Source organism: Panthera tigris, chromosome E3 (assembly GCF_018350195.1).
Source record: "Panthera tigris isolate Pti1 chromosome E3, P.tigris_Pti1_mat1.1, whole genome shotgun sequence".
In the NCBI taxonomy this organism is placed as follows: domain Eukaryota; kingdom Metazoa; phylum Chordata; class Mammalia; order Carnivora; family Felidae; genus Panthera; species Panthera tigris.
In genome coordinates, this window is record NC_056675.1 from 6,521,498 (window position 1) to 6,532,930 (window position 11,433).

Consider the following 11,433-nt stretch of genomic DNA (forward strand, 5'->3'; position numbering starts at 1 on the left):
GGTAGGGGGAGGTCTTCTCGCAGGTCCCAGGGGCAGAGGGATTTTCTGCAGGCCAGGGTGAGCTGTAGACACTGGCGGCTGTGGTGTCCCTGCTGGGGGCTCCTGGGTCTGTTGACCTCTAGCACGGTCAAGCCCAGGGGGGCATGGTAGGAGTCCCTGGAAGTCAGGGGCCTGATTCCATCTCTGCCCATTAAATCCCTCTTTCTGACCTCAGGCCAAACCCCTGCTTGGCACAAGTTACTGACCTCTCAGGATCGTACACAAAGGACACTGCTGTTCACAAGGCAGAGCGCCCCTCATGAAGGGGTGCAGGAGAAGGGACAGGCACAGTGGCCAATTCTGTAGGCAGCTCATGTGACCACGAAGTCTGTTTCCCTGCTGCCATCTCCACCACCCGGGGTGGTAAAGACAGGATGAGGTGATGCCTGGCAATCACGTGGGTGCTGGGACACTTCCTTCCAGCACTCAAATCCTGAGACTGTTACCAGCAGGGGCACCTAGAGGGCAGGGCGGGGAGGCGCAGAGCTGCTGTCGGCCTGCTGAGGGCAGCGGATGGCACCCTGGCCACTCCAACTTAAGGTCCGCCATGGTCAGGTAAAGGGAGGGGAGGAGCTGGCTCTGTCCTGAGGTCTCTCCTAGCTCGGAGGCCCAGGGACAAGTCCCCACACACTGCTGGATGCAGTGTGAACCTTGAACCTTGCAGGGCAGACTGGCCTGACAGCAACACCATGCCCTGTTGGGTGAAAAGGGCCCAAGCACGGGGGCCCAAAAATGGATCACAGAACAAACGTTACGATAATGTCAAGTTTAATCTGCCAAATATACAAGTTGGACTTGTGGAGCATGTTCTGCCTGGGTGCTGCACAGTAAACAGAGGTTTCTTGAAATGATCAATGGGCAAGGTTAAGAATGGGCCCTGGCTCTGGCCAGAAGGGTGGGAATGGGGCAGGGAAGAGCGAAGGGGACTGGCTGGGGACAAGCCATGACCCTCAGGGATCCAGGGACACGGGCTCCTGGACGACAGCCCCTCTGAGCGAGCACCCAGGCAACACAGACTGGGGCTGGTTGTTGCAAACTCAGCAGCAGCTGCCCCTCTGCACAACCAGCCCCTACTGTGCAATCTACGGGATAAACGGAAGCTCTTCTTACCCCACCTCCCAGGCTCCCCCAACAAGAGTTCTGAATTCTAAAAACAGCAAAGACATTCCAATGGTTACATATGAAATGCTGTCCCGCATCTTTCTGTCTCAAAGATGGCAGCTGCCCCTTCCCCCAGCACCCTCCCACCATCCCCCCCCAAACGATTTCTGTGCCAAGATGAAAAGGAGGCCCCAGGCCAGGGTGGGGGCTCCTTGCCGTGAGGGGCTGCTGCAGCGGCGCCAGGGCAGGGCGGGCGAGACGCGGCAGAGGTCCTGGCAGAGCGGCCCAGGTCCCCGGTGCCTCCTCCCACAGGCCGTGCTACTTATTCAGGGACAGCGACTGCACTCGCTTTCCCGACAAGGTCGCGTCGTCTTTTGCTGAGGGCAGGAAGGGAACGGTTGGTGTTAACACAAGACCCCCTCCCTGCGCACACCCCCACGCACCCCAGAAGCACTGTCCTGGAGGGCCGAGGGACCTCAGAACACATTCTGGCAACAGACTCAGCTGGCAGAGGGGGAACAGACCAGGAAGGATTCCCGCAGGAGCCACTGTCCAGACATTCTCGCCAAGTTTGGGTGGCTGCCCCCGACACAGGGCCCCCAACACTCAAGCTACCGGCAAAGAGAAACTTCTTACCCCACCCAGAGGCAGAACCCCGTAATTACAGCCTCTTTTGTGGGGGCCGAAACCTCCAGTCAGCAACATCTGAAGTTCCTCCCCTGCCTGGGCTTTGTGAAGCAAGAGCAGGGAGCCGGGACAGCAGGCTACCTCCAGTGTGGTGACAACCCTGGGGCAACTTATTTCCCGATCTAGGCCTCAGTTTCCCCATGATCTGGTGAGGAGGCAGGACAGCATGCTGGTCCCTAAGGGCTCTTGAGGCCCCACATGAGACCAGGTCCTGAGTCAAATGCTCCCGTAAACCAGACCAACTCCCCACAGCTATCCTGGCCTAGGAAAAGGCTCCACCTCTGACCCCATTGGGAGGGAGGGCATGAGGGAAGAGGGACAGTTGGGCCAGATTTCACCTGGGTCTGGACCGTGAAGTCTGGTCCAGCCCAGCCCTGCCGCACCCTCTCAAGCCCCTCAGATGGACGGTGGTTATCCGAGGTAGCTTTCCCAGCCACACAAGGCACCGGATAATTCAGTGGAACCTTCCAGCCTTGAAGGTCTGCCCTAGGTACATCCCTGCGGCTTCCCTCAGATGCTGTAGACAGTGCTCTGCTTAGATCCAAACCCTCATCTGACTTCCAGCTGCTGCTGAGCCCTCCCAACACCCCAGAAGGTTGGGGCAGAAACGCCCACCTCCACTGATGAGAAATTAAGTGCATTTACACACAGGCTGGCCCTCCACCCAACCACCCAACCCCATCCCATTTCACAAGGACACTGAAGCGCAGGGTTTAGCGGCTTTCCCAGAAACCGTCAGGCAATCACACCGGCAGCTCAGGACTTACCTTTCCTCTCCTCTTCTTTCTTCCTGGCCGCCTCTTCCCGCTGTTTCCGAATGATTGCCAGCCGGGCAAGGTCAGCTTTGGCTTGCTCTGTCTTCCCAGCTAAATGCATTTTCATGTAACGCTCTTTTGCTTTCTGCTTCTCGATTTCTTCTCTGTTTGGATAAAATGGTGTCATAAGGGACATCTTCCCCACTATTATCAGCCGAGCTAGATGTGGGAGCCAGAATAAAAGCCAAGTACTTGGGCCCGGAGCCCAAGTGGAAGAGGGTGCCCTTGCTCTGTGTGCCCCCTCCCTGATGGACACTCACCAAACAAACAAGCAAAGGGACAGGCCTGGACTTCTCAGCGGGCTGGAGGAAGTTCAAGCAGTGTACCAGCTTTCCCAGACACGTAACATAGGATGGGGGTGAACTCAGCACACAGTGAACAATGTCTGCATTGGCCGGCGGGGGGATGCTGACTAGGGTCTGGTGTCCCCGGTAAGAAAGGGGGAGCAAAACCAGTGGACTGTGTATCAAGAGATGAGCAAGAGGAGGAAGACACTGGGAACCACATTCTACGAGGGGTAGAGAAGGGAGTGGCCACAGATGGGAACCACACCCACCCAATCTCAGGTCCACAGGACATGGCACATTCTCAATTAGAGCAGCTCAGATGTGTAAGAGGCTGCCTTCAAAGTGGTGAGCCCCCACCAAGGAGGGTGTGGGCCTAAGAGCTCTACTCCCACGGGACAAAGGTGTCAGTCACCAACCCACTAGGTAGAGAGGTGATGGTCATTAGCTCCTCCCTCTCATTAAGTCTTCCCTCTGAGATCCTCCTCCCAGCCCTGAGATTCTGGAGTGAAGCGTGCACTTTCCACTGAGATATTAGATTGTCCCACTTATACCAGAATCCTGGACGAGCCAAGTATTGGAGGAGGGGACAGGGAAGCCCTAACAGGAGCATGGGAAAGGGACTTGGCCTCCCAGAGGCCCTGACAGCACACCGCGCTGGGTGATAAGAAACAAGGCATGGGGCCTGGCCAGAGGGGAGGAGAGCCAGCCACCAAAAGTCAGCTGAGCAGATGTTTCGCCCAGGAGACTCTCAGTAAGACACGTGCAATAGAGAGGAGACTGGAACACCTGTCAGCCCAGCAGATCCTACCCTGGGAGGCAGGTGCAGGGTCAGGAGCCTCTGAGCTAGCAGCAGAGATCCAAACCAGGGTTGGGGGGTGGGGAGGGGGGTTCCCTGGAGGCATCTGGAACAATGAGCAAGACTACCAGAAGCTCTGCAAGGTCCTCTGGGTGAAGGCTCGGGGCCAGGCAGGATGCCGGCCTTCATGGCTTTCACTCTGCAGCCTCAAAGGGTGGGGGTAACAACAGGATCCTCTTCTTACTGGTGAGAAGGAAGCTACTGGAGGAGTAGAATCCTTAGCAGCCTCTCATCACACCCCGAACTTGTGAGCCTTTTCATAAAACCCTCAGCCGTCATGGGGTTAGCACAGGAAGGCGGATTTAAATCTTAGCAGCCCAGGAAGGGAAAAACAAAACAAAACAAAACAAAACAAAACAAAACAAAACAAAACAGGACAGCTTTCCCTAGTGGCCTTCAACCTCTTATAAGGTCCCTGCTGTCAGCTGGTGGCCACTGAAAGTCCAGGCACTACCTGTCAAGGAATGGCCATGTGCAGGGCACTTCAGCACTCAATTGAGACCCTCATATAATCGCAAAGAGAAGGCTGTCTGCAGCTCCGTTTCCACCTGGGACTTAGGGAGCACTGGGGCAGCCAGCACACCTCTCTGCACTGTGCTCTCTGCACTGTGCTCTCTGCACTGTGAACCTCTGGGTTCTCCCAACCCCCACGGCAATGACATCAAAGAATGCAGGCCAAGAATGGTCAGACTGGGCTGGGTAAGGAACTGTCCCCAGACTGGGGTGCTGTGGAGGAAGAGACTGTACCATAACCCTCCATTTCCTTGGGCATTACTTCAAGTGTGACGCTCAGGTCTAAAACTGTTGTTCTATTTTCCCTGTTGTGTTCCTACTGGTGAAAAATTATTTGTTTAGTGTTTCTGGAAAAGCTTCTATAGAGCCTTTGAGGAATGAGATAAACAAAAAAAAAGATACCGTAGCTAGAGCCCTCACCCAGTCCCTGGGAACCCCAGGGCCCAGGAGGCAAGGGTAGGGGAACTGGGTGCCTCAGCCGCTCCTCCCACCCCGCCACGAAGGTCAGCCCCCTGCCCACGTGCCCAGGTCACAAGGCCCAGTAGCAGAGGTTACCGTTCTCTCCTTGAAAGCTCCTTGGGCCCATCCAGGTCCAGTTGTGTGACCTTTTTGGTTGTCTGTGCCACCCTGTTAGGGTTCTCAATGTCGATGAGCCCTTCCACGCCTTTGCGCTTTTGCTAAGGTAAGACAAGAAGCCGCCTGTTGGAAAAGTCCGTCCAGCAGAGCCCCTGAGGGCCATGCCCACCATCTCCCAACAGCCCCCCTGGGCAGGGACAAACTTCTGCTCCACCCCCGGACAACATGATGCTCGGCCCAAGCCTCACAGTGGAACAGCACCTCGGGATGTCTTCACCAGCCCAGGAGGTACAAGGACAGCAAGTGCACGTGACTGGAGCCCAACCTATGCCAAGTCCCAGCAACCGGAGGTTATTGTCTCAGATTCACAGGTGACAGAACAGAGGCACAGGACTGAACAACTTGCCTAAGGCCAACCAGGAAGCAGACCGATGAGCTGAGAACCCAAGCCCAACTCACAAGCTCTCAACACAGAGCACTACGCCCCTACTTCAGGCTCAGCCTCTGGAAGCTCACGTCTGACTGCAACAACCACTGCTGGGTCCCCAGGGCAGGCCACACTAAGGATGTTCTCAGGACCAATTCCAATTCCTACCCATCTCAGCTCATGGGAGGGAAATGTGACATGAGAAGGAGCCATGGGATCGCAGTCTACGGGTTTAGGGAGCCTGCACCTCCCACCTCCCCTGGGAGATGTTCAACAGGAGCACAAGTCCCCAGTACAGCAGGCTGGGCCCAAGTCTCAGGTGCTGTTGACCACAGCTTTTCTCTTTAAGTGACCAGGGAAACAGGTTCCAAATACCAGCCAATCTGACGCAGAGCTCCAGACGACAACATCCATTTGAGCTACCTGTGAACACGTCCACTTGTATGTTCATGTCACAAGCGACATGTGCCTAAATGGAACTCGAGACTCACCCCTCGCCTACCCTGCTCCTTCGACCATTCTTATGCCATAGCCTCATGCCTCCTTCCCTCAGTCCCTGGACCCACCCTTCAGCAAACCCAAAAACACAGCGTGAACCTGCCCCCTCTCCCCCATTGGCCCAGCCACAATTTCTTGTCTGGTGACCTGCTGCCATTTCCCCGCTTACATCCTCTACAATTTACTCTTTGCAGAGAAGCCACAACCACCTTTTAAAAGCAAATCTGGTCATCACTCTCCGCCACTTCAAGGCCTCCACCAGCTGCCCACTACCCGCAACAGTGAAACTCAAACCCTTCAACTGCCACTCGGGAGCTGCCCTGGCCAACCTCTCCTCCCACATCCCTAGCCACTCTACCCCTTACCCACCTAGGCACATGCCCACCAGCCTCCTGCTGTCCTGTCCGACCCCGGAGCCCCTGCACTTGCCAATCCGGCCACTCTGATGGCTCTGCACGTTGGTTTTTCACACACCGGGCTCCAGCCTGTTTTTCAGATCTCAGTTTAAAAGTCACCCTCCTCACCACACACTGCTTCAAGTACCCATGATCAGTCCATCTTACTCATAATACTTGCTGCTACCTGAAATCATAACATTTGTTCACATCCTCATTGTCTGTACCTTGCTATTAAAACATAACCCCTTAAGATTGAAGACTCTGTCTGCATCCACCATTGGGAATGGTGACCAACAAGCACTTAACAGATGTTTGTTGAATGAATGAGTCCAAGTCCCAGGCCTCCACCAAACTCAGCACCTGGTAATCATCTTCTTCATCTTCACTCTCATCTGAGTCTAGGGATTTCTTCTCCTTTTTGGGGTCCCCCGCAGCCCCATCTCCACCTTCTTCTCCTTGTTCCTCTTCTTCCTGTTTCAGAAATGGACAACCTGCAAAATCAAAAATGCACAAACCCCCTAGACTGTGAACCCTGCTCCCACCACCTCCAGACTGTGGACCCCGAGGAATTAAACCCCCACAAGGCTGGGACCAAGTATGACAAGGGTCCTACTCTGTAACCCCGGCCCCTGGTAGGGGACCTGGGTCAGAGGCAGCCTATATATTTGGCTCCACAGCCTGGAAGCCATTCCCACACTCCAGCCTGGGTGAGAAGTTCATCTCCCAGGGTCGGAAGGACTCGGCTGTGGGGCGGGGAACCTCAGTCCCACTCAGCCCCCCTCCTGCTTCCCCAGCTGCCACATGCAGCTGCCAAACTGCACTGTTTTCCTGGGCAAGTCCTCCCGTGTTCCACTCCCACGGTGGAAATGGAGGGCCAGTCACTCGAGCCTGCCCCTGCAGATGCCCTGCTGCGCTGACTTCCCGGGACAACGCTCAACATGCCACTTCCCTCCACCTTTCTTGCTTCCCCACCAAAAACATTCCTAACAAAGCCAGTACATCCTTCCCCCTACCACTTGCCCACATACTCTCCAAGGTCCTACTTAGCTGGCAGCTCCTCCATCCAGCCCTCTGCCCCCTCCCCCATTCAAATGCAGCCCCTCCCTTCTAGGGGCTCCCAGGCCCTTCACAGCGGTGTCACCCATCCAGCCTGACTGTGCTCTTTTTGGCCCTTATTCAGGCAAGGATCTAATGGTATGGTCAGGGATGTGGACATTGACGAGGACAGAAATATTCCACTTCCTGACAGTAGGCTGGAAAAAACACTGCAGGAACAGAGTGGAGGGAACTGCTAAGCTTGGACCAGAGGGGGCAGGGTGAAGAGCATCAGTGAGAATCATAGAGGAGATGACTCTGAGCAAGGTCTGGAGGAACGAAGGGTGCTCTGCCTACTGGGGGTGAGGGGAGGCAGGGCACTATGTTGTGCTGGGTGTGGCATGGCTACAGCAGACAGATGGGGAGTGCGGGGAGTTTGAGCTATGGATGGGCAGGGCCTGGCAAAACGACAGCTCCCAGAAAGCAGGACACAGGACCAAGAAGAGACCCCCACTAAGGCGACCATCGCTAAAAGAACAAAGTTCTAATTGATTCAATCAGAAGATACCTCTCCTCTTCACTGTCGCTGGTTGTTCAGGGACACCCGCCTGCTGCCCGTGCCCCGCGCCCCCCCCCCCCCCCCTCAGGTGCTGGCTTCTGCCTAGGAATTGGTGGTCCCTGCCTGGCCTCTCTGGATGACAAAGAGGCAGGGCCCTGCCCTGGGCCACTGGAGTGGCTGGCACAGGCACGTACTCACCCTGGCCTTCTGCTTCTCAGCCTGGAGCTGCGCGTCGATCTCCTCAGGGCTTGTGTACTGCCGTGCCCGGCCTTTGTGGCCTCCCTTTCTCCCTGCACGAGGATCGGCAGTTTAGGAGGTGGGAGGTAATCAGCTTCCCTGATTGCCCTGAGCCCCAAAGGGCTGCCTCCTGCTTGAGGCGCTGTCATCAGAGGCTGCAGAGACCTCCCCTACCCCTCACCAAGCACCACCCAAACCTATTCTCCTCCCTTCACATATCCAAAGGGACAAAAGAGGCAACATGCGACCACCTGACGCCGCACCAAACTACGTGCTAGACATAGGTTCCTACAGATAAGACCTGAGAGGAGGATGTGGGAGAGGGCACGCTGCATCTAATAACTGGCTAAATCCCATGGTGCCTTAGAATCCAAACTCAGGTCAAAATGCAGTAAGAACATTTAACACTACAGTCCTTTTTACTTGCAAAAGTTCTGGCACAACCATGGACCCTCTTGAGCCAGGACAATGGACTGACCCCTGCTCTGCTGGTTCTGGAAGATGCTGAGGTAGTTGTGGCCTGAATCTAGCCCCACCTTTGAGCCCATATGTGGAGAATCATGGCTGATCCCATTCTAAAGACAAGACACTAAAGATTGAAACCGAATGATGAAGAGCACGAATGCTGGAGTCTGACCCTCAGGCTCAAATCTCAGCTCTACAACTTACAAGCTTTGGGAGGGTACCTGACCTCTCAGTCTCAGTGTCTTCAGCTGTGTCCCTACCTCCTGGAGTTGTCATGGGAATGAATTTGTTAACACATGTAAAACTGTTGGAACAGTGCCTGAGATCGGATTAAGCACTACAAAAACGTATGCTGTGTTTGCTAATTTTCTAATAAGGTATTTTGGCAGGAGATAAAAAACAAAGCCACTGACCACATTAGTGATTCCCTATAAAAGTCAGGGAATATGGGACACCTGGGTGGCTCAGTCGGTTAAGCGTCCAACTCGGTTTCGGCTCAGGTTGTGATCTCATGGATTGTGGGCTCAAGCCCCACATTGGGCTCTGTGCTGACATGGCAAAGCCTGCCTGGGATTCTCTCTTTCCCTCTGTCCCTTCCCCTATCGTGCTATTTCAAAATAAATAAACATTAAAAAAAAAAAAAAAGGTCAGGGGATGTAATGAAACACTTTTTGTTCACCTGAGCATTATACTATAAGGAAAAAACCCTAAACCTATTGGAAACTTTCTTGCATGCGGAGTAAGAAACATAGCTGGCAAAGTTAAAGCTGAAAATAAAGCTGACTCCCTTCTAACAGTTAAAAGTGTGATTAGCAATTAAAGTTCATCTAAGAGTATCAGTCTGAGCCTCTTGAGCTAGGACAATAGACTGACCCCTGCCCTGCTGGTCCTGGAAGACGCTGGGGTGGTTGTGGCCTTAATCCATCCCCACCTCTTCTGGAAGCTTCGGCCCAGCTGATTTCTAGTGACTCTGAGTGCAGAGAATCTGTAATTAGACAGCCACAGCTTCTCTGGACTCAAGAGACAGTAGCAGAGATACCAACCTCCTCTTATTTCCTAGACAGCAGCTGCAAAGCCATAATTGGGCTGCTACAGATCACACCACCCATTTTTAATGACTACCTGGGTTCCCGGGGGGTGTCTCAGTCTACGCTCATCCAAGTCCTATTGTGAGAGATCAAGCTTGCCAGTTAAAAAAAAACAAAAAAAAAAACCCAACAAGCTTTCCAGGCCTCTCAATATTCCAGGCAGTAATAACAACTCAAAACTGGCTACTACGCGCTGTCATTCCGCACACTTGGCTAGGGGATATGGACCTTAGTTCAGACTACAATAACTTTTACCAGCATGCCTTTGAAAATGCTTTACAGTTACTAATGGAAACAAGAGTTCATCCTTTTCTCTTGGATAATTTTATACTTAAAAAAAAAAGTCTTGTTTTCTTTTGCTTTTCAAGCAAATAAACCCAAGCAAAATAGGTAAATCTTATCTGCTCATAAAGCTTTTCACAAGCCAAAGGCCAAGTCATTTAACCAAGAATTCATATTTGGGATTCTGTAACCTCCAACTTTGACTCAAACTATCTATGAAGTAGGACACTTAGAACCAGAATTCTGGAACCAGAAGGGTTCAGATGGCACCCTCATTTTGCACAACAGGAGGCTGTGCAAAATGGAAGACACCTGGCTCTTCCTACCAGGCTAAATCAACAGAGAGGTAGGTTTAAATGGATTCGATTCTGTAAGCCCCAATATCTCTGCAAGTAGAGAGTCAGGAAGTCATTTAGGTTTGAAAAAGCTCCAAGTAGATTTCCTGTGGGCTAAAGCATCTTAACCAACAAGACACTTGAGCTACCACTATTAACCGAACATCTGTTCTGGGCCAGAAGTTAGCCAGGCACTTTGAGTGCTCCATTATTTTATGACCTCTATCTCCAGCTCTCCAAGCTAAGGGTTATCAGCTAGGTGTTCCAGATGACAAAAATGGGCAGGAATTAAATAATTTGTTTCAGGCCACAGAGTTGGGCAGTGACACAGCTAGACTTGAAATCAAGAACTACGGACTCTTAGGGGAAAGAGAAAGGACTGTCTACGATGCACTGGGAAGCCACGCATCTTCTACCCTCTTGGCCAAGAAATTGACGAAACCGTATAAACGATGCTTAGCGAGCCTTGGCTGCCTGGAGCTGTGCTGCGCACTCCACGTGGATCACCTGGTGGTGTAAGCCTCACATCACTACTATGAGGTAGGTACAATCAAAAGCCCCTTGCAAATGAGAAAACTGAGACACAGGGAGGTTAAGCGACTGGCTCAGAGACACACATAGAGCCGCTGCCGAATAGGGACATTCAAAGCCAGTCAGCCAGCCTCGAGAGCATCAAGTTAGGTCTCATTAGGCAGGCCTCACTCGCCCGGAGCTCGAGAGGCCCCGTTTTACGCGCAAGGCAGACGGGCTCGGCACAGGCGCGGGACGCGGTGACTCAGTCCCCGCGAGCCTGGAAGAGGGAGTAAACTCCAGGTCCCTCAGGCCAAGAGAAGCGCGCCCCAGATCAGGCCTTCGGCGTCGGCGAGGAGCCGGAGCCTTGGGTCTCCTCAGACCCCCGAAGGAGTGGCTCGTAGCCACTCCGGTCCTCAGTTTCTCCATCGGGACAATTGGGCGCCGAGGCCCAGGCCTGGCCCTCAGCCGGCGCGGACGTCCTCCCTCGGCGCCGCTCTCCGAGACACCCGCGGGCAGAATGAACAGCTGGAGCCGGACTCGGGCAGCCCCTCGAGGCCCGCAGGCCACGCGCGCTTGGCCCTCACCTCCTTTAGGCATCGCGGATCCGGCGGCTGCGGCAGCGGCGGCGGCGCCTCGCACTGACACCGGAACCGGAAATATCTCGGGCTCAACTTCTTCCGCCCGGCCCAGTACCCTCAGCGCGCCGCCGCCGCCGCCGCCTA

At 54.0% G+C, this 11,433-nt stretch overlaps 1 protein-coding gene across 1 annotated transcript; it reads right to left on the bottom strand.

Annotated features, from left to right (window-relative positions):
* Nucleotides 1-790: 790 nt before the first annotated feature.
* Nucleotides 791-11,405, bottom strand: PDAP1 (PDGFA associated protein 1). Its single transcript, XM_042972117.1, has 6 exons — nucleotides 11,296-11,405; nucleotides 7,990-8,081; nucleotides 6,558-6,668; nucleotides 4,854-4,975; nucleotides 2,595-2,746; nucleotides 791-1,517 (listed from the first exon to the last, which is right to left on the bottom strand). The coding sequence occupies exons 1-6, from the start codon at nucleotides 11,306-11,308 to the stop codon at nucleotides 1,459-1,461; spliced, it is 549 nt and encodes a 182-aa protein (XP_042828051.1). The 5' UTR covers nucleotides 11,309-11,405; the 3' UTR covers nucleotides 791-1,458.
* Nucleotides 11,406-11,433: the final 28 nt, after the last annotated feature.